The 20,615-nt window shown below is 53.2% G+C and overlaps 10 protein-coding genes across 10 annotated transcripts; 6 read left to right on the forward strand and 4 right to left on the reverse strand.

Moving 5' to 3' along the window:
• Positions 1–99: 99 nt before the first annotated feature.
• Positions 100–657, reverse strand: NECHADRAFT_85137 (uncharacterized protein; the record flags this gene model as incomplete). Its single annotated transcript, XM_003050583.1, has 2 exons — positions 100–210; positions 370–657. The coding sequence occupies 2 exons, from the start codon at positions 655–657 to the stop codon at positions 100–102; spliced, it is 399 nt and encodes a 132-aa protein (XP_003050629.1).
• Positions 658–992: 335 nt separating this feature from the next.
• NECHADRAFT_85138 (uncharacterized protein) lies at positions 993–1,726 on the forward strand (the record flags this gene model as incomplete). The annotated part of the gene is made up of 2 exons (XM_003050179.1): positions 993–1,458; positions 1,512–1,726. 2 exons carry the CDS (start codon positions 993–995, stop codon positions 1,724–1,726), a joined length of 681 nt encoding a protein of 226 aa, XP_003050225.1.
• A 952-nt stretch (positions 1,727–2,678) lies between these two features.
• NECHADRAFT_85139 (uncharacterized protein) lies at positions 2,679–4,202 on the reverse strand (the record flags this gene model as incomplete). The annotated part of the gene is made up of 4 exons (XM_003050584.1): positions 2,679–2,815; positions 2,895–3,018; positions 3,055–3,854; positions 3,932–4,202. The coding sequence occupies 4 exons, from the start codon at positions 4,200–4,202 to the stop codon at positions 2,679–2,681; spliced, it is 1,332 nt and encodes a 443-aa protein (XP_003050630.1).
• Positions 4,203–5,166: 964 nt separating this feature from the next.
• NECHADRAFT_85140 (uncharacterized protein) lies at positions 5,167–7,029 on the reverse strand (the record flags this gene model as incomplete). The annotated part of the gene is made up of 7 exons (XM_003050585.1): positions 5,167–5,325; positions 5,370–5,703; positions 5,745–6,369; positions 6,417–6,514; positions 6,560–6,779; positions 6,827–6,875; positions 6,934–7,029. The coding sequence occupies 7 exons, from the start codon at positions 7,027–7,029 to the stop codon at positions 5,167–5,169; spliced, it is 1,581 nt and encodes a 526-aa protein (XP_003050631.1).
• A 1,353-nt stretch (positions 7,030–8,382) lies between these two features.
• NECHADRAFT_49158 (uncharacterized protein) lies at positions 8,383–10,651 on the forward strand (the record flags this gene model as incomplete). The annotated part of the gene is made up of 2 exons (XM_003050180.1): positions 8,383–8,712; positions 8,759–10,651. Coding segments are annotated over 2 exons (2,223 nt in total), but the record flags the coding sequence as incomplete, so codon positions are not given.
• Positions 10,652–10,752: 101 nt separating this feature from the next.
• NECHADRAFT_85142 (uncharacterized protein) lies at positions 10,753–11,810 on the reverse strand (the record flags this gene model as incomplete). Its single annotated transcript, XM_003050586.1, has 2 exons — positions 10,753–11,478; positions 11,511–11,810. The coding sequence occupies 2 exons, from the start codon at positions 11,808–11,810 to the stop codon at positions 10,753–10,755; spliced, it is 1,026 nt and encodes a 341-aa protein (XP_003050632.1).
• A 659-nt stretch (positions 11,811–12,469) lies between these two features.
• On the forward strand, positions 12,470–14,290 carry NECHADRAFT_48591 (uncharacterized protein; the record flags this gene model as incomplete). Its single annotated transcript, XM_003050181.1, has 2 exons — positions 12,470–14,149; positions 14,198–14,290. The coding sequence occupies 2 exons, from the start codon at positions 12,470–12,472 to the stop codon at positions 14,288–14,290; spliced, it is 1,773 nt and encodes a 590-aa protein (XP_003050227.1).
• Positions 14,291–14,840: 550 nt separating this feature from the next.
• Positions 14,841–15,680, forward strand: NECHADRAFT_48735 (uncharacterized protein; the record flags this gene model as incomplete). Its single annotated transcript, XM_003050182.1, has 1 exon — positions 14,841–15,680. The coding sequence occupies one exon, from the start codon at positions 14,841–14,843 to the stop codon at positions 15,678–15,680; it is 840 nt and encodes a 279-aa protein (XP_003050228.1).
• A 1,188-nt stretch (positions 15,681–16,868) lies between these two features.
• NECHADRAFT_49234 (uncharacterized protein) lies at positions 16,869–18,796 on the forward strand (the record flags this gene model as incomplete). Its single annotated transcript, XM_003050183.1, has 2 exons — positions 16,869–17,151; positions 17,196–18,796. The coding sequence occupies 2 exons, from the start codon at positions 16,869–16,871 to the stop codon at positions 18,794–18,796; spliced, it is 1,884 nt and encodes a 627-aa protein (XP_003050229.1).
• A 297-nt stretch (positions 18,797–19,093) lies between these two features.
• On the forward strand, positions 19,094–20,496 carry NECHADRAFT_72091 (uncharacterized protein; the record flags this gene model as incomplete). Its single annotated transcript, XM_003050184.1, has 1 exon — positions 19,094–20,496. The coding sequence occupies one exon, from the start codon at positions 19,094–19,096 to the stop codon at positions 20,342–20,344; it is 1,251 nt and encodes a 416-aa protein (XP_003050230.1). The 3' UTR covers positions 20,345–20,496.
• Between the last annotated feature and the right edge of the window lie 119 nt (positions 20,497–20,615).

Genomic DNA, 20,615 nt, shown 5'->3' on the forward strand with positions numbered 1-20,615 from the left:
AGGACAGTCACTTAGGTTGACAAGCTCAATGGGCAACATGGGGGCCAAAGTATTCATATTAAGCTAGCCCGTAGGAAGATCTGCTACCCTCAACACAGTTCATATCTTTGATCCTCTACCCCAGCTCTGCCGCTTCCCCCAAGCCGGAGCCATGACGCCTACCCAGGTTTTCATCAATGGGAGTTGCTGCCTTCCATGGCCGATAATGAACTATGAAACGTTAGTTGGTTCGGGGAGAACGTGAACACGGGTCTCATACCTGTCGTAAACAACCCACGCCGATGTTCCCAGCCCCGGAAACAATCATCTCGGCATATGGATACGCTTGAACCCCAACTTCCGTACTCCATGCTCGACGACGACACGCACAATCACTCGAGGGTTCCCGTGATAGGGACATTCGCATCCTCCAACTGTCCCCTTGCGGACCCCGTATCCTTCAGCGCAGATCGAGGCCAAACAGGCCCACATGCCGTTGTTGTGGTCGAGGAAGGAGAGAAGGCGGCGGCGAGCGTTGTCGTCGTTCAGGTGGGGGACTAGAAAAGCGACGAGCTCCGCATCGAAGTCTTTGTCTTCGACGCAGTGAATACGGGTGGCCAGGCCCGATAGAGTCTCGAGCGCTCTCGAGAGGCTGCTTCGGTACTGGATGCGAGACATGGTTGGCAGAGAGTCGAGGGAGGGTGGTGGATGATGTGTGTGCTTTTGCTTTGTAAAGGTCTGATCTTTTGTCAAGGAAAGTGGAAAATTAGAAATGCTTGAGTGTTTGTGAATCAGAAGAGCATTTCTGTTTGGCAGTGTTCGGTTGGTAGGGCTACCTGAGGCAACGACTCAAAGCGGGCTGCCAGCTGTTTGCCAGCTGCAAGAAAAACTCCCTCTAGAAATCAAGAGCCCTGGAGTTTGGATCATCTCAACTTACTCTTGTGTTGGAATTTAGTCCTTCCAAGCTCCTTCTGCTCACCATCCCGTGGAATCATCCCCTGATATCGGTCAGCATGTCGCAGTCCCAGCGTCAAGCCTCCTGGCGTCAAGGCCCTTCCGGACCGCCTAGAGCATACCGAGAAGGCAACAACAGACACCGAAATGACTTGGTCCTGGTCGACAGTATGGCCCTTCAGACAGTCAAGATAACCGGCAGCAACAAGGTTCCTGGCCTCTCCGTGCACAGCGACAGCAGCGGCGGAGGAAGACAGCTCAACATCTACACCAAGCTTGCTGAAGCGAAGAGCACCATTTGCTTCAAGGTCGACAGCGAAGATGCTGCTCTTCAGGCGTATCGTCAAGTCCGAGATATGAATCCCTCGGCGCCTGTGGGAGGCATCATTTTTAGCGTGGCTCCAAAGGCGGACAACCAGTTTGTTGATGTCAAGACCATTGACTGGTCATCTATGGTCGCCCCTCGCTCTGAAGAGGCCTCTGATGGCTGGTCGGACCTTGAGGAAACGCTCTTCCAGGCTCTTCGTAAGTTGCTCTGCCTAATGTGTGCCTCAGATTCACTGACAAGCGGTTCGCAGTTGCCAAACGTCCTGGTAAAGACGCAACCTCGACTCCCGCCAAGGATACCGAGTCCATCGACAGCGCTCGTTCCCTGTTTGGATCTACTCCTGTGAAGAACACCCGGGTTGCCGACAGTCCTCATTCCGCGTTTGGATCCATTCCTGCTGAGGACACCCAGTCCATCAGCAGCATTGGTTCCACGCTTGGGATTCCTTTGAGGCGCACACGTTGAAACAATGGAAACGAACGTCTCGGAAGCTCCTGGGTTACTCGGCTGCCCCATTGAAGGGAGTATATGCACTGTCACTCGTGTTTTTAGAGAAGGGCTGAGCAGTGATGGTGGCACTCATTGGAGATTATGGGAGCAAGAACAGAATCAAGGCTGGGACTAGAACTCTGGATCTGAACCTCTGGTAATACTGGGGATATCTGTAGGGAGTTTTCACTATTACCGGTCTTGGTATCAGTACCTCCTGTATTTGAGATTATCACGTTTGTCATAGAACAGCTAGATTCCATGAACTACAGTCTCGCACCTATTCTTCTATGAATACGTGACAGGACCACGGGCGCCAGATTACAAGAGCCTCATCCAGAGAGAACATGAATTCATGGTGTCAGCCCTGATAACTTGTGGGCTAGTAACAAGTCGAATTACACCTAAGTTTCCGTCGCCAACAAGATTCATCTCTCCCGGGGCAAATGGCGTATATCACTCTGTGTCCTGTTACCAGACCTCGGACTTTTTCGACGCGCTTTAGGCACGCCGTATTTAGCCCCTTTCATACAAACGTATCATGAAAAATCTTAGGCCTTATACGTACCTCACTCTGTTCCATACCAAGCTTGTATAGCGCCTCGATTAGCTCGCCTTAGAGCTCTCCATAGGTAGTTCGCTCCGGGAACCCATTTGATCTATCATATACATATTATGTAAACAGGGGATCAAGATCATGCCAAGAGCCACGTTCAGATATCCAAAGGGAGCTAAGTGGTTGCGTGTTTCTGTGACCCCATTATCAGCACGGTCGATCATGGTGCCCTTGATGGTGGATGCAGCGGGGACAAGACACACTGCCTGGTATTCACTCAGTTCGTGTCATCATAGTGATACCAGTGCGTGTATGACTTCCCAGCACTACCTGCGGGGGAGATTCCACGCAGGAGTGATTTCGACGGACCGCCTACGCCGCTCGGTCGGCCGTGGTCTTGACTGAGAATTTGCCTTCAGTCCTCCTCTTAGTCCCCCTCCAGACTCTAGTGGATCGACGCGGCTGCGATTCCTTCTCAGGCATGGGCTTAATCCCGCTGAATGATACACCTATTGCAATATAATTAGCTCCGGCTCCATCAATAGGGGTATTGGGCGTTGGAAAACCTCACCCGGGCTCTTTGCCAACCCACCATGGAGCGGCAGCCCCCTTTCCAGGCATCTCTCGCCAGCGAAAGAGTCCCAATGATGGACTGCTTCATCATCTTGGCCCTTCCATGCCATACCCTCTCAAGGGCGTCCACCAACTGCATCTAGCCACTGTGGTTCATGAAACGAAGACGTCTCACCGAATCGATAATCGTCACCATTACCGCCCGGCACGCCACACCATAACCACCGGGCGCCCGGCAGCAAAGGTTAGCGGTGATGGCGAATTTGTTCTCGCAGACGCGCGAAAGGCACAACCACTCATCAAGGGGCCCCACCGTTAAGAACTCATAGAGCCTTCCCCTGGGTTGGGCTTCGGCCAGGATGGCAACCAGGTCCGCCATGGTTCTGGCATCGTGAAACTCATCATCTTCGACGAACTGAAACCACTCTTTCCATCTTGTAATAGTGTCATGGGCTTGTGTGTACTCGCTAGCCTCAGTGAGAAGCTCAACCTCAGGCCCAGGCACAGTAGCAGCACCCTGAGTGCTTGAACGATGCATACCATCCTCATGGTCCTTGAGCATGTTCTGTAGGGCCTCGATCTGAGCAGTTTGCTCAGCAACCACCTCATTCGCCGATTGGAGCTCTGTCCTGGCCTGAGCAGCATCTTTCTTGGCCTCGGCTTCCTTTCCTTGGAGATCCTTAATGATGCGAACCGCCTTGCTTCTTAGGTCACTTCGAGCCTGTATCGCCGACTCGCGCTGTGCCTCGGCTGACCGGATCTTGCCGTTCTTCTGGGCAATGACCTGATCTTTCTCTTTCTCCAACCTCTTGTTGGCCTCGTTCATTTCAGCCAGAGTGCCACGCACCGACTCGAGCTCCTCCACTTTGCTCTGAAAGGCCTCGTTCTTCTCTGCCAGGGCACGGCGCAAGGACCTAACCTCTTCCTCTTTGCTCCGCAGAGCTTCGTCGCGTTGCCGGAGCTGTTCACGCAGATCTGATACCTCCATTTCAGATCTAGACAGCGCGGCCCCGTCCCTCTGCCGCCACTCTCGTGGGCGTGCTGCCAGTCACCTTGGCCTCCATTCTGGTTTCCATCGTAGCCCTCTTGGCCGTAGTCCTCCTCCTCGTAGTCCTCCTGGCCATAGCCTTGGCCATGGTTCTGCCCTAAGTGAGCAGCTGGGAAGCCTCCTCTGCCTCCCTGCCATCCCGCACCATGTCCACGTCGACGTCTTTGCCGACGCCCTCGTCCCCATCCTCCACCACGGCTTCCGCCTTCGCCGTAGAGGTCATAAGCGGGGCCAAAATATTGACCTCCGCGACCGTAGCCTCCTCCAGGAAACATCGTGATGCTGTTGCTGTTGCTTTCGCTGTTGCTGTTGCTTTCGCTGTTGCTGTTGCTGCTGATGTTGGTGAGTGTGGGGAATATGTTGGGTCAACGGAAGGTGAGAATTTTTACTAGAGGCATTGGGTCGGGAAGGTGCGTTGCCAGCTGTCGGGCACTGGCAAGATCGAAGCGAGGGGGGAGGTGCTGCCTCGCGTACCTCCCCAGACGGGAACAATGAGGGGCCGCTGATTGAGACTCATTCAAAATGTAGATTGGTCTAATGGCCTATAAGTATAGGCATTAACACAGTTTCAAAGGTGTATATTATGATTCCGGATTGAAAGTGTGTGATTTGCTCCCAAGATTCTCAATTACGGAGTTACCCCTTTTCCTTTGCCGGTGGTGCCCAGCCTGTGATTCTAGATGTTCGCCTCAGCAACACTGAGCCCAACTACCTTTAATTCAAGGTCATAGGAGGTCTATTTGTCGGATATGTAACCCGAGATATGGTGGCCAATTGCAGGCCGCTGCTGTCTCGGGTCTCTAGCATATATCCATATCTCCGGGTCACCTCCAGGCAAATACCACGGCCATCCAGGTGCTTGAGCACTATTTGCGAGGAAGTCGATACAGCTGCCCACGGATTCATCATCCCGTACGACCGAAATACCGTGCTGACCCGGTTGACATGGAATATCTTGTGGCTCCTTGGTTGGGGGATGTATTCGGAGCAGTCGGCCAAGGTGTTAGTGAACGCCAAAACTTGTTCTGTCTAATCATAAAGGTAGGAAGAGGGTTGAGCAAGAGTATGATAAATATTTGATAGAATATAATAAGAATTTACTAAAAAGAAAGCAACTATTATTAAATATCTACCTAAGTTTATACTAAATATTGCTTTCAAGACAGAACTCCAACAACCAAACCACAGCCAGTACCCAGGTCGGACATTGCAGAACTGACTCTACTGGAGACGCTTCTCTCAAATCCCCAGATACACGACTACAGTAATAACAGCCGTGACTATAAGCAAGGCATACGTTGCATGAAAGCCGTTGACGTACGCCTCCGTAACCATCTCCCTCACCTCGCCCGTGAGGTTCTTGACATAATCCAGAGATTCCATCGCTCTTTGGGCAATCTAAGACGGTCAACTTCATTCAAAAGACGTGTTGGAGCACCTACTTCATCGCCATCTACAAGACCATCAAGCTTGACTTTGAGAGAGTGTTGCAGAGTGGTCTGGAACAGAGCATTGTGTGCGCTCAAGCCAGCGACAGCACCAATGTTGCCACATAGATAATATCCGGTTCCCGCAATCGCCATGTCTGCTTTCTCAACACTAGCTGCGAGTCCGATGTACAAAGAAGCGTGAGCAAGACCGATACCGAAGCCCCCAGGGAAGAGAAACAGCGTCTGCCAGGTCGGGGTCGACCCACGCCAACAGACAAGCAATAGCGACCAAGCGATAGAAGAGCAGAGTCCGGAGACGATGCACGGAATCTTGTACCGACCGGTTCTAACTTGTTAGCTTTGCCTTGACTGCGGGGATCAACTCACTTCTTGATGTAAGCGCCAGTGAGCAAAGCACCGAGGGTGTTGCCCAGAACAGATGGGATGAGGGATGCACCGGCAGTCGTGGGAGAAACGTTACTTGTAACTTGAAAGTATAGAGGAACAAACATCATCATACCAGCCAGTGTAGAGCAGCAAAGTATCATGACCGAGTAAAAGGTGGCCACATGTCCGTTCGCCAGGAGGTGAAGTGGGAAGACGGGCTCAGTTGCCCAAAACTTTTCAACGACGCAGAACAGAGCGCCGAATAAAACTCCCAGAACGGCGAGTGAGACAAGGGTGGGCGACGACCAGGACCGTTTGTTCCCTCCCATGTCGAGAACCAGCAGCAGGCAAAGGATGGCACAACTCATGGTCGCAGCGCCAGAAAAGTCGACACGCTTGAGAGAGGCTCTCCATGTTTTCGTGGTAGTAACGTGCGTGTCGGGCAGCTTGAAGGCGACGAGTGCTATGGCGATAATGGTTAAGGGGGCCTGGCATAGGAAAGCCCATCGCCAGCCGATCGTCTGAGTGAGGGAGCCGCCGATAACTCCGCCCGACGAGCGGCCCGCGGTCTGGGCGATGTTGACATAGCTTCGATAGGTTGCGACGTCTCTCAGGGGTACAAGATCTGGCACAGTTAGTAACTGTTCCGTCTACATCATGGGGTTGACCTACCTGTGATCAAGATGGAGACCAGAGAGACCATGCCCGCCCCTCCAATCCCCTGGATGACTCGGCCGAAAATTATCTGCGACGTCGAAGTTCCCACACCACTGCTCAATTAGCGAGGTCACTTATAGAATGCCTAGTTGACTGACCAGATGATGCTGCCTCCTGAAAAGAAGACATAAGAGGTCTGAAGCATCGCTTTGCGACCAAAGATGTCGCTCAGCTTGCCGTACAGGGGCTGCCCAACACAGGTGGCGAGCATATAGCTAGAGAACAGCCAGCTTGCATTCTTGAGGTCATTAAACTCGGCTGTAATGGAACCGTATGCTGCGAGAACGAGGAAAGTGTCGGTCTGCGAGACGAAGACGCCTACTGGTTGTCAGTGTCGATCATGACGGGGATTAGGAAGAGCGTACCGATGAGAAGCACCGAGAGGATGCCAGAAATGGGCCTTTTAGTTTTAGACTTGTTCAATTTGTTAATTAGAGATCATTCTACTGCAACCCAAGATGAGTTTACTCACGTGGCAGTTGTCAGGGGTGGACGAGATCAAGGGGGAGGCTTCGCCGACCTCTGAAGGGGTGGGAACTTCGACTTGTTTGGTTGTAGGATAAGTCATTTTGTCTTCTTGGTTGATTTGAAAGTTTTTATTCTCTGAGATCTTGGGCATTCAAGCATCTGAGGAACTCCTACTTATATCCAGCATCCGCCGGCATCTCGCCCCCTTCTCTTCCAGTTTACAACACCATCTTCCAGCCGACCTACTCAACCGAGCCTCGCGAGATATTGCTACATACTTGATAGCCGTTGGTGGCTTGAGACAACAAGGCCTCGGCTCTGGTAAAGAAGGCTCTGATACGTCCCCAAGCCCTCGCAGGAGCGGGATCAAGTCGCCAAGGAGGCCCAGGCCGCTGATGATGGGCCTCCTGCTGGAAGAGCATCAAAATCTCTCATCTTGGCCGCGATTTGGGTGTGATGGAGGTGGATCTGTATGGCTCCTTGGTGGACTCTCTGCAGCTGCAATAGGTTTCGGCTGTGGTCAACAGGTCTCGGATGAAGCACCAAGTGGCGAGGCACAGTTGAGGGGGAGAACTACACAGTATGAAGAGTTGACAGTATGGAAGAATACTGGTTTCCAGATAAGACGTCGCGTTGATTGTGCTTCTCGAGGTCGAAGTGACAACAGCCTCTGTTCATGCTGAGCTGATGCCTCTCACCTGTGAGGGGGAAAACGAGACACGACGAGAGACGTTTTAGCTGATTCTCCCCTAAATATGGTCACTAAAATGTAACAAAAGTAGACGAAGATCTTCTAGACTACTATACTATTTTATGACAATTTTATAGATTAATTTATTATACTTACGTTTGAGCAGTTAGGTAACCCTCTTATTACTCTGACGTCTCGTTCATTTCTGTACCACCCCTTGGCTGTGAACGGGCTTGGGCCAGATTGCCACCTCTGGACCGATGCTAAGTAATGTGATTCTGCAACTGATCGGAGAAGGCTCGAGCCGCTCCTTAGCTGGTGTAACCAGGCATCTGGTATCCAATCCTCTGTCAATGAGATGATTCTGCAAACACTAGGGCAGCAAACATTGTCATCGGCTAGATGCGTGGACCTTTCGTCAACTTGGCAAAGCAAGCAGCATTAGCTCTGCATGTGTGATCTTTTGTGACCCAAAATAAGAAAGACATGCCGATTAGCAAGGAATTCAAGTAACACAAGGAACCAACATGCAGTTGAACATCTCCACGAGAGGTCGACGTGGTTGTCCAGGGTAAGCCAAGCCCCGGCCCCACAACCCGCCGATGGTGCCGTGCCCCTCCGCAAGCCTCCACATGCATTGTTTACTTTACATCAGCCTTATTTGCACGCCGCCTTTTGGGCCTCGGACCAATATCTCTACGACAAACTGCATAACCACGGCGCTTAAGACATCACCATCAAACCTTTTCTTCATGCCGATTCACTAAAGAGGCCATCATGGCTGCCGTCCAGCCCACACGCACTCGGTCGGCCCGGTTGATGGCTGGCTTCACCAACAAGTCGGCCCAACATGCACCTCCACCACCACCACCAGCAGCTCACACCGTCAGCCAAGGACCCTCTGCACTTTCGCTGTTCTTGACCAACCTGCATCTTCTTGATCTCGATAAGCTTCCAGATTGGCCGGGAATATGCGTCGAGACCTTTGTGACGGGCGGTTCAAGTGCGCAGGGTCAAAAGAAGAGGGTGCAATGCGTCGAGTGGGCTCTCTTTCAGCTCTTTGCCCTGTGGGATCCTGAAGAGACCAAGAAGGTGAGTGATCAGGCTTGAATACAGTTACAAAGCTAACCGAATGCAGAAGTTGAAGCCCTTCTTTCCTCCCCTCGATCAGGTCCAATCGATCAACCTCCGAGCCGCCCTACTACGATCACTCGAGCTTGCCAAGAAGAGCGGTGTCCTTGGAAGAGATGCCATTGTACGAAAGACTATGCTGGATGAATGCAGGGGTGAGAGACTCGAGGAGGTTCTTGCTGCCTTTTCTTCTGCCGTCTTGAAGCATGTCATCGCTGAAGAGTTGGCAACAAGCGGTGAACATTCCGCCCTGGCCCTCGGACTGGCCCTTGAGGATCGCGATTACAAGAGCGCCAATACGGACCTCAACATTATGGTTTTGGCTCACAAGGCCTCTGTCGGTCGAATTTTAAGGAGCAAGAAAGCCGCCAACAGCAGATTCCGCGATTTCGCCAGCTTATTGACCGACAAAGAGAAGGACATCGCAAAGAGGACCGAAGCGCTGCAGGCCCTGGAACAAGAGGGCAAGACAATCTCTGACGATGCAAGGCTGGAAATGTGGCGCACCATCCGAAACAACTGGTCCGGAAACGAGCGATGGATGGAGACTCTGTTGTATGGCGACGCAAGTTCCAAGAAGGATGCTCTGCTGGGAATGCCCTTTGATCGAGTCTGGAGACGAGTCCAGCAAGGTCGACTGGGAGAAGTCGAAGAGCATGGAAGCGGTCTTTTGGAGCAACTCGACAGCCGGGTTCGAGTTCAAAAGGAACGACTCGAGAAGTGGCAGAGTTTCCGCAGACAACTATCCCAACACCAGCCCATGCCATCTCCTTCAAAGGTTAAGCGACGAGAGAATCGAGAGAAGGGTATCGACTTTGGATTTGGCGCCCACGAGGCTTTGCATTCTGGGAGAGCCAGCCCTAGAAAGGCTACCATTGGACAGAAGAGAGCCTTGGGCGAGGAGTATGACAGTTTACTCCGTGGTTTGGACGAGCAACTTGAGAACGCAAAGCCTCAAAAGTCTTCTGCTCTGGCATTTTTGCAACGACCTGCTGCACTGAATGCGCCTGAGATCAACATTCCTGCTCCAGCTGTGGAGGAAGAAGAGGGAGAGATCAGTGAGCTGGAGGAAGAGGACCCATTCACCGAGTCACCGATCAAGTCGTTTAAGACGAGGCTGGATATGACTAGGAGAATGCCAGTCCGGCCAAAACTCGTCCACCGCGACGACTCGTTCGCTTCCATTTCGTCGAGCACGAGAAACCTTCGCAAGCCATCCGAAGACGAGGCCCGTATTCTGCGTGCCTCGTCAGTTGAGCGCACCAGCTCTCCCGAGCCCGAGGAGGAGCCTGATGACGATCCCACTATTGCAGTGCCTCCTCCACGACCCGAACATGATGTTTCGCCTGAGTTGTCTCCCGAACCATCTCCTGAGCCCTCGCCAAACCAGGAAATGGCTGATCAGATCCTCGAGTCAATGGAGCAAGCGTCTCCTTCGCCAAAGAAGCGACCTCGGCCTCGACACACACTCTCAATTGCTGAGCGCACTCGCCTTTCCATGGCCCACGGATCATTCGCTTTCCCTGATCTTGACGAGCCTGAGCTACCCATTGCCCCGACACCCACAGATTCGGCCCCCACTCCGGATGAAAACAGCCAAACTCTCGTGAATGATGAGTTTGAGGATCTCAGTGCTCGAACTCGAAAGAGCATGGCTGGCTTCGAAAAGGCGAGACAAAAAGCTCAAATTGAGAGAAGACGCTCTCTCAGGAAGTCCCGAGTGCCACCAAGAAAGGAGGGAAGCTATTTCCCCAGAGTTGAAGAAGAGGACAAGACGGTCTTGACTGAGGAACTCATGGCAGAGGAGGATATGGAGGCTGTTTTCCGATCCCGACCCAAGATTAAGGCGAGCCCCCTACCGAGTCCTACTCGCGATTGGGAGGACGATGAGTACATGTAATTTCACGATAACGAACCCACCAATGTAGATTGATCATACCTCGTAAGGTTGCTTCATACATGCTCACATCTATTGTACATGTTTTTTCAATACTATACACTCTACCATCCTTGCTTCTTCAGCTCAATAACTCGGCTGACAGTCGCCTTGAAGCCGTGCTTGAATCGTGCCCGCCATCTCTGACTCCTCAACCTCTTCTTCTTGAGACCCTTGCGCTCGTGGAACTTTTGGCTGTGGTACTTGTTCTTGACCTGGTCCTCTCGGATCATCCTGCCTAGCACTCGCAGGGCGACCATGGGAGTAGGTCCGCTTGTCCGGGTTATTCGCTCCTTGACAAAGACGGTACGACCTGTGACGGCCTTGGCGCGGATCTGAGGGCGGTCCATGGGGTTTGTGGCGATTGCCTCGCCGTATGCCATGGCCTTGTTGGCGATGAGGTTCGAGACAATGTCGAAGGTGTCAGAGGCGGACGAGTAAGGGTGCTTCTGAGCGGGCTTGGACTCCTCGGCGGCAGCGGTAGTAGGAGGGGGAGGGGGAGGGAGATCGGAGGGAGTGGCCTTGGTCGCTTGAACTGGGGTCTTTGTGACCTCAGGTTTCGGTGTCTCGGGGGCCTTCTCGGGAGCCTTGGGCTGGGGGGTCGAAAGACGGGTGACGTTACCCACGAGAGGGTTCATTCGGACCGGGGCAGCCTCAGGCTTCTTGGGATCGGCTCGGAAAGCGAGAGAGGTCGAGAAAGCTCTTGTGGTGAGTAGTGTCGAGGGTGTAGCTACCCTCGACAGCATTGCGCCGCCAAATCTGCATGGAGCAGCCCTGAGAAAAATGAGCAACTGATCCAATTGAGTATCAATACCGTACGTACATCTTGCGGACAATCTCCAAGGTAATCGGCCAATTGGCTGTCGTCGAGAGCTGTTGAATCTCGACATGCAATGGCAGCAGAAAAGTCGCGATGATGCGGAAAAACGTTGATGCGATAAGGCCCGCGGTCAAACCAAAGTTGTGGGGCTCGGTCGTGCATCGGCCCCACCTTGCAGAACAAGTCGTTCAGCCTCGTGCCTGGGGGGAATTTCACAGTCAACACCACGATTGCGACTGGAACGACAAAAAGATTGCGCATCTGACGACACCGGAAGCTTTGTCGCGCGTCATCAAACAGCATCTATACGGGACGCGGCCGACATCGGAGATTGAGGCTTTCGTTCTGCGCTTGCGACGCGACGGCGTGCGCCCGCCATGGCTTACAATCCGTACGGAAGTGAGTTGCGCGATGGTTGCTCTGTGATGAGGTGCTAACTGTAGCTAGATAACCCTTATGGCGCGCCTCCTGCCTATGGAGGATACCCCGGATCTCACAATGCCCCCCCAGGCATGGCCCCTCCACCTGGTCTAGGTGCGATCACCCTCGAGACTCCAACGATAACCCGCTAACACGATGTAGGACCTCCTCCAGGCATGTCTTCTGCTCCGGGAATGGCACCTCCAGGTGTCCAGCAGTCTAGCGCCACGCAAGCTAATCGTCCAAGCGGCCTCCCGTCCAACTTCCAAGCACCGGCCAACATGCCCAACATCAACTTCAACGCCCCCGTGATTCGACTCGGTACATCGACCGGCAAGCCTGGCGGGTCGAATGCAGGCGGCAGAGGCGACATGCCCGGCCCCGGTGCTGGTGGGCGACCCGGCTTGGGGATGGAGAGGGGGGCTGACCAGGGCAGAGGAGCGAGGGAGGCGCCGCAGGTGCTTGTGCCCCCAACGAACGAGGAGAAGCTACGGACGATCTTTATACATCAGATTCCCGACGGTGTAGGCGGCGATCAGGGTATGGAGCGGTTGCTCGGGGCTGTTGGAAAGCTGCGCAAGTGGGATTCTGCGGCTAGTGTGACGGATGACCACAAGGGCGTCAAGTTTGGATTCGCCTTGTTCGAGGACCCTTGGTCGCTTTCAACTGCGATCAAACTTCTGCACGAGAACGAGGTGGAAGTCCCTGTGAAGCGACAACAGGCGACTGCGGAAGCTCCCAAGGATGACTCTTACGAGGGCATTGAGAAGGTGAAGCTCCAGGTGGCTGTCGACGAAAGCTCGCTTAAGTACATCGAGTCATACGAGGAGAGTCAGGATGGTTCTCTCGGGACGGAGAAGCTGGAGGCAGCCAAGGCGGCGCTCAAGGACGTTATCCACGATCTGTTTTACCCCAACAGCAACACGAGCGAATCCCAGGACGTCACGATGGGCAACACCGAGTCCGGCGACAACGTCGAAGTCGTAAACATTCCCCTCGCGCAGGACGATGAGCTTGCGGACATTCCGGCTGAGATGCGAGAAGTCGTGGCTCAGGAGATTGCGGCATTCCGCGAGCGTAGTAATCAGCGGGATCTGGAACGTTTGAGAAGAGAGGAGGAGATGGAGGAGATGGAAAGACGACGAAACGGACCTTCTCGGCCATCTCGACTTGACTCGCCACCTGCGAGCGCCAACAACATTCCCCTTGGTCCTCGTGGAAGCATCCCGAATGCGCCTTCAGGACCCAAGGGACAGAACGGACAGGGTCGCATTGCTTTTGTCAATGGTGGCATTTCCAACACAGACCTGTCTATCAACCAGGAGGACGAAGATACAGACGCTAGTGACGCAGAGCTGAACCGCCGTCAGCAGTCCAAGAAGCAGGCCGAAGAGGAAAAGTCATACCTCGAAGCTGAGCGGAAGTGGAGTAACCGAGAACGATCGAGACAAGCAGCAATAGAACGAGAGCGAGAGCGTGAACGCCAGGACACCGAATCTTTGGAACGAAGAAAGGAAGAGCAGCTTGAGAGGGAGAAGTCCTGGGACGATGAGAAGGAGGCAAGTCGTAAGGCGCACTCGTACTATCGAGATCACAGTGGATGGGCCCGTAAGAGGTCAGGCGATCGAGCAGATGAGGAGGGACGAGATGAAGCAGACCGGAGAGCAGAGCATGACGAGCAACGTCGTGAGAAGGTCGAGATGGAGAGAGCGCGTGGCCAGGCAGATTCATTCCTCGACAAGCAGGCCGAAGAGATGGAGCAGCGACAAGTTCCCTCGGTGGCAGCACCTCAGCCATTCAAGCTGTCCCTTGGTGCCGCAGCTCAGAAGGCTCAGGCATCTAGGGCGGCTCCTCAACGGCGCACCATCGCCGAGGTGGAGGGTCTTTTGGACGACGAGGAGGGTGACGAATCCACTAAGCGACAGCTGATCCCGATCCAGTTCGAGCCCACATCCGCGACGGCTTCAATGACGGAAGAAGAGATCTCTCAGGCTGTTCGTGCTCTTGCGCAGGAGATTCCCTCGGATAAGGAGGGCCTGTGGAGCTGGGAAGTCAAGTGGGATTACATGGACGATGGCATCGTGCGGGATAAGCTCCGGCCGTTTGTGGAGAAGAAGATTGTCGAGTATCTTGGCGTGCAGGAGGAGATGCTCGTCGAGGCTGTGGAGGAGCATCTCCGAGCTCACGGGACTGCGACGGCATTGGTGGAGGAACTGGAGGGGGTATGTTTACCAGCTTTACTTTGTGACTATTGCTAACTGTTTTACTAGGCACTCGACGACGAGGCAGAGGATCTTGTCAAGAAGCTTTGGCGTATGGTCATCTTCTTTACCGAGAGCGAGAAGCGAGGACTTCCAGGATGATATTTGTATACGAGTAGATGACTTGTTGGAGGGGGATGAGAGGGCTCAAAAATGTATTACTATTCGATCAGACTATCTGGATGTTTAATACCAATAACCAAGGCGAGGATGGCGTTTCTATGGATTTTTTTTACTCTCCCAGTTGAAGTTCCGGTTATAACGTGAGGGGGATCGTCTTAAGGTTTCCCCTCTTGATGGGGGAGCTTCCGAGGTGCCGAGGTTCCCCACAAAAAGCTACGGCTGGGGAATCTGGGGTAATGCTCTTTAATTGAGGAGCTCTCTCGTCGTAGCTTTTCTACTTTGTTTTACGTTTCTTTGTTAATGGGATCAATTGCTGTCGAGTCAATAAGTTATTAGAGTAAAGTAGGTTTACTGTGTCATCATCATCATCAACACCATCGACATCATCACCACGACTGAAACAGTCATCGTCACCATCAACCATCACCTCTACGACTGGCCATCATAGTCAATGCCCAGCTATTATCATACTCACCACGGCGCTCACTTCTTCACCATATCCCATACAATATTCCCCCAATCCATCACAATGTCTCAGCAATTCTCGTCTCCTCCCCCCTCCATCCCCGGCGTCTTGCTCTCATCTCCAAGGCCTCACGTCCTTCTCGTCACCCTCAACCGTCCAGACCAGCTCAACGCGTTTCGACGTCAGATGCACATTGATCTCGACAAGCTGTGGAACTGGTACGATGCCGAGCCATCACTGCGATGCGCCGTCATCACCGGTAAGGGACGGGCGTTTAGTGCGGGAGCGGATTTGAAGGAGTGGCATGATAAGAATAGCGAAGGGAAGAGGAGTGATGACCTGGAAGGGGAGAAGTGGGCGGATAATGGCTTTGGAGGGTTGAGTAATCGACGAGGAAAGAAGCCAGTCATCGCAGCTGTCAATGGTATCTGCTTGGGAGGCGGCATGGAGATGGTTCTCAACGTGGATATCATCATCGCCAGCGACAAGGCCAAATTTGGACTTCCAGAGGTCACTCGTGGCGTCGTCGCCATCGCTGGTGCACTCCCAAGACTCATCCGAATCGTGGGACGTCAACGGGCATCCGAGATGGCGCTGCTAGGTCGCATGTACACGGCTCAGCAGCTCGTCGAATGGGGCATCGTGAACAAGGTGGTGGCGCCCGACCAAGTCGTTGAAGAGGCGCTTCAGTGGGCGGTCGACATGGCAAACAACTCACCCGACTCGGTCATTGTTTCGCGCGAGGGATTGTTGGGGGGATGGGATGGCGAGGATCCAAAGATGAGCACTAAGAGGGTCGATCAAGGGATATATCGGGGGCTGGATGGCGGGGAGAATATGAAGGAGGGCGTGCTGAGCTTTGTCGAGAAGCGTAAGCCAGTGTGGAAGAATAGTAAGCTGTGAGATTGGCGAGTCTTTGTTTACAGCCGATCTTGTTATGTATCCAAGACAATGACAGACAGACCTTGACATGCATTCTTGCTCCATCTCTTTTTATCTGCCACCAACGTCGATGGCTTCACTAGTGACAAACTTCATCGGCACCGGCATCCAACGTCCAATTCCGCTTTGTAACGAATGACTCGGCGGGAAAAGGGGGCGTCTTTAGCTTTCTCTAGGGACGGCCCTCGATAGCGTCCGCGATGGGGCTAAATAAACGCCTCGACCTCCGATTGGCATCATCCGAGACACTGCTTGAGGCCAGGTAGGTCGGTCAATGACAGCTGCAAACATGTCAGCGGGCGAATAAAGAACCGTGGCGAGGGAGTGTCTCGAGACCCTGAACTCGACGCCAAGATGAGGACAAATCCAAGGACGCGTCGCTGGGAACAATGTAGACAATCCCAATGTCTCCGGTAGTTGCTGACGATCAACTGGCGCTGGTTGGCGAAATAAAGACCCGCAGAGTAAAATGTCATCCTTGTCAGGCGGTGGAGTTGACAGCTTGACGTGGAAAAGCTCGACAGCTGGTTCGACGCTGAGGTGAACAATGTCTTGGCCCAAGCCAATACAGGCCTTGGCCGTGAGACCCATTGAGTCGCCCTGCGACGCCCATGACGGCAGAGATCGTCGGATCTCCATTGCGGCTGGGCTTTTTCAGATAGCCACATGCGAGAGCCCTTTACCTCGTTCGTCCACTAGCATCCACAGGCTTTACCCTCAATAGGCCTTCCAGCTGAGACATGCTTACCAGCTTTGCTCGGCCCGCGCTCGAGATGCAGTCTAGGGCTGTCCGTATTGGTCAATCATGTCTGCGGGGATGGGATTGGCAAGACCGGAATGAATAGGTTGTACACCGCATTGGCCTTGGGATCATCGCATCGACAAGAGGTCATCTTCTACGGCCCGCCCGGCGTGCGGTCGCTGCGGTGCCTTGTCGAGCTTTGAGACAAGCTTCAAGACTAGGCTAGGCCATGTTCCGTAGAGAAGAGATAAGATGTCGTGCCCCGGCCTCCTCATCCTTTCTGGCAGCTGGTGAACTGCTGGTTGCTCGTTTCTCTCGTGTGCATTCTGCAGTGCATCGATAAATGCAGCCACCCAAAAATCCGACGGGGTATCACATCGAGTGAAGTACAGCTCACCCGTGTAACCATGGACTGGACTCACCTTGCGCCGAGTGCCGCCCAGAATGGGTCTCCCAAGGACTCCCTCAAGGATCCTCTCGACACCTCCCATGGTTTCCAGAGCAGACCATCAACGCCTGCCATGGGTCCCGTCGTTCCAGGTGTTGAGCCCGGTCGAAAGCCGCGGAAGCTCGTCCTCTGCTTCGATGGAACTGGAAACAAGTTTCATGGCGACGACAGCGACAGCAATATCCTCAAGATCTTTCGAATGCTCGATCGGACAGCGAATGATCAGTACCACTACTACCAACGTGAGTCTCCCGCCACCGTCAAATTCGTAGCTGACATTATGGAGCGGGTATTGGCACATATGTCGTCTCCGGCTCACTCACTCATACCGGCCTTCGCGCTCGAATAAGTTCTTGGTATCAGAAAGCCAAGGACTCGGCCATTGGTTCTTCTTTCGATCAGCACGTCGTTGGTGGATACCGCTTCCTCATGCGGTTCTACAACCCCGGCGATGAGATCTACATGTTTGGCTTCAGTCGAGGAGCCTACATCGCACGATTCTTGGCCGAGATGTTGGACTATATCGGTCTCTTGTCCCATGGCAACGAAGAGATGGTCAAGTTTGCCTGGAAAGCGTTTGCCCAATGGCAAGGACGAGAACAGACCACTGGTGAAGATAAAGAGGCCGAAGAGGCGCGAAAGAAGCGAGATGAGATGTTTCGATTCATGAAGGGATTCCGCGAGACCTTCTCGAGGCCCGTCGGCCGCATTCGGTTCCTTGGACTGTTCGACACTGTTAATTCAGTCCCGCGATTCGAGACGGCTTGGATGCAGCGAAGCAAGTTTCCCTACACGGCGCGAAGTAGTGCCAAAGTGATCCGCCATGCCGTCAGCATCGACGAGCGGCGAGCCAAGTTCCGTCAGGATCTGATGTATCAGGATCTTCCAAACAAGAAGCATGACAAGCATCATCATTTTGATCAGGTACTCGACGACTTGCGCGAAGGCGTTCATGGGCACGATGACCGAGGAAGACGTGAGAGTCACATTGCAGAGGAGAGAAAGCGAAAGGGGTCAACTTATGCCCCTTATCGTGCTCGTTCCAAGTCTTGCCAGAGGGGGCGCTCGAAGCAGCGTTGCGATGCAGACACACTGTCTAACATTTCTGGTTTGCCGCCGTCTGAGATGAATTACGGCGATGAGGACGAGTCGGGCCAAGATATCGACGAGGTTTGGTTCTCTGGAGGACATGCTGATGTGGGTGGAGGTTGGGAGATGCTAGAGAACACCAAGAGTACCAGCCATATACCACTTGCTTGGATGGTGAGAGAAGCGCAAAGGGCTGGACTTCCCTTTGACGCGGAAAAGGTTGCCGAGATGGGATGCTGTGCTGCCCATGAATGGAACGAAGAGAAGGAGGATCGTGGACGATTGACTTCGATTCCCGATCTTCGAGTTTCCAGTACCAACGGAGGGCCAAGCCGTACGCCGACTATGCCAACCGATGAGAAGACGGAGAAGGACTCGCAAGGGTGTTTCCACGATATTATGCACGGCGCTTGCAGTGCTCGGATACACGATTCACTTGAATACGGTCAAGGACTTGGTGCCATGGCTGTCACAGCGTGGAAGATCATGGAGTTTCTCCCTTTTCGAAGGATGGATCTTCAGTCTGATGGATCATGGAAGCCGATCCGATGGCCACTTCCATGTGGTGAAGTGCGAGACGTTCCGGACGGGGTACGCATCCACGGAAGTGTTCTTCGTCGAATGAAGATGGACGAGAACTACCGTCCAGGTAACTTGATCATTGGAGGCGGTGGTCGAGGCATTAGAAGGGCCTCGGCTGAGCATGGCATGGGAGATTGGGTGTGTGTCGCTGACGAGGGAGATCCGGTTGGAGAGATTTGGGTGAGGAAGAAGAAGGACGACAGACTGCATGATTAATTCACTTTGTTATAGTTTGAAGCAGAAGAAGAGGCAGTAGTAAATTAATAATAGCCCTTTTCTTGATGTTGTGTGTTCGTGAAGTTGAAGGTTCAAGTGAAGGAGGAAGGAGTTTAGAGGATGTAAGACGTCACGTGCAACTTGGACTTTGAGTGTCAGGGCCACGACATCAAAAACTCCAGCTAAACACTTTCAACCAACACATTGCGCAGCGTCGGCGACCGTTGATCGGATTTCCCGGAATGCGCTGTACTATAATCATCTTTTGAATTCCTCTCGCCTACCGGCTCCGCCACAATGCCTCTCGTTCTTGTGATGGGCGTCATCGAAAATGGCATCCCTGAGCCAGTTCGACAACATGGCCGCGCCATTATCTACACCATCCTCTCCCTGGCCTTCCTCACCCTTCTCAAGGTGTACATGTCCGGTCGAAAGAATCCCTCAGAACGTCTACTCCACGGCAAAGTCGTCCTATTAACAGGCGGAACATCGGGCATCGGTGCCCAAACGGCTATCCAACTCGCCTCTCGTGGTGCGCAGCTGGTTCTGCTCACGCAAACTCCCGCCTCCGATCCGTTCCTCGTCGAATACATTCAAGACCTACGCGAAAGGACCAAGAACCAGCTTATCTACGCCGAGCAGGTCGATCTGTCGAGTTTTTATAGCATTCGCAAGTTTGCGACGAAATGGATCGACAATGCGCCGCCGCGACGACTGGACATGGTCATTCTGTGCGCTGCTGCCATGACGGCGCCAGGTGGCAAGAGAAAGGAGTCTGAGGAGGGTATTGAGGAGACGTGGATGGTCAACTTCTTGGCCAACTTTCACCTACTGGGCATTCTCAGCCCTGCACTTCGAGCGCAACCTATCGATCGAGACGTCCGAGTTATTATCCCGACATGCTCCTCCTACATCGGTTCGCCCTCGTTGAAGACGACAGTTTCAAAGGAGAACTGGACCCCTGGAACTGCGTACGCCCGCAGCAAGCTCGCCATGAACGTCTTTGGCCAGGCCTTCCAGAAGCACCTCGACGCATACGAACGACCCGATAAGCTTCCTAACAACACTCGAGTGATCTTTGTCGATCCTGGACTTGCTCGCACACCAAGCACTCGCCGTTGGTTGACACGTGGTTCCCTCTGGGGCCTTGCTATCTACCTTGCCGGCTACATTGTGCCCTGGTTCTTCCTCAAGTCTCCTCAAATGGCCGCCCAGTCCATCCTTTATGCTGCTATGGATAACCAATTTGCTCGAGGCCCCGGTGGAAAGCTCATCAAGGAATGCATGGAAGTGGATTTTGCGCGCAGTGAAGTCAAGGATGAGGAAGTGGCCAAGAAGCTTTGGGAGGAGAGTGATGGCCTGATTGAAAAGGTGGAGAAGATTCAGGCCAAGAAGAGGGCTGCCCAGAAGGCGGCAGACGAGAAGAAGGCAAAGGAGAAGACTGAAAAGGAAAAGGAGGCTGAGATTGAGGAGTTGGTGGATGCTATTAAGAAGGGCAAAGAGAAGGAGAAAAAGACAGCTGGGAAGAAAAAGAACAAGTCAAAATAGATGAATGACCTACATGAAGGGATCGGGCATGGGATATAGACGGAGTTTTCGGACTTGGAGGAATGTATAAAGCACATCCGACGGTTTATGCAGATGAAAGATGTACAATTCATGGTATCCGACGGCATAGAAGAATATATAGACGTTAAAGCAATGGCGTCCGACGGTGAATGAAGAAATTTACTGGCCTCCCCTTCAAACTCCGATGCTTCCCCCTTGTCCGTGTCCGATCGTCCCGCTCTATATAAAAACCGTTCGCCCCGGCGGCCTC

This window comes from Fusarium vanettenii, assembly GCF_000151355.1.
Source record: "Fusarium vanettenii 77-13-4 chromosome 9 genomic scaffold NECHAsca_6_chr9_2_0, whole genome shotgun sequence".
NCBI lineage: Eukaryota > Fungi > Ascomycota > Sordariomycetes > Hypocreales > Nectriaceae > Fusarium > Fusarium vanettenii.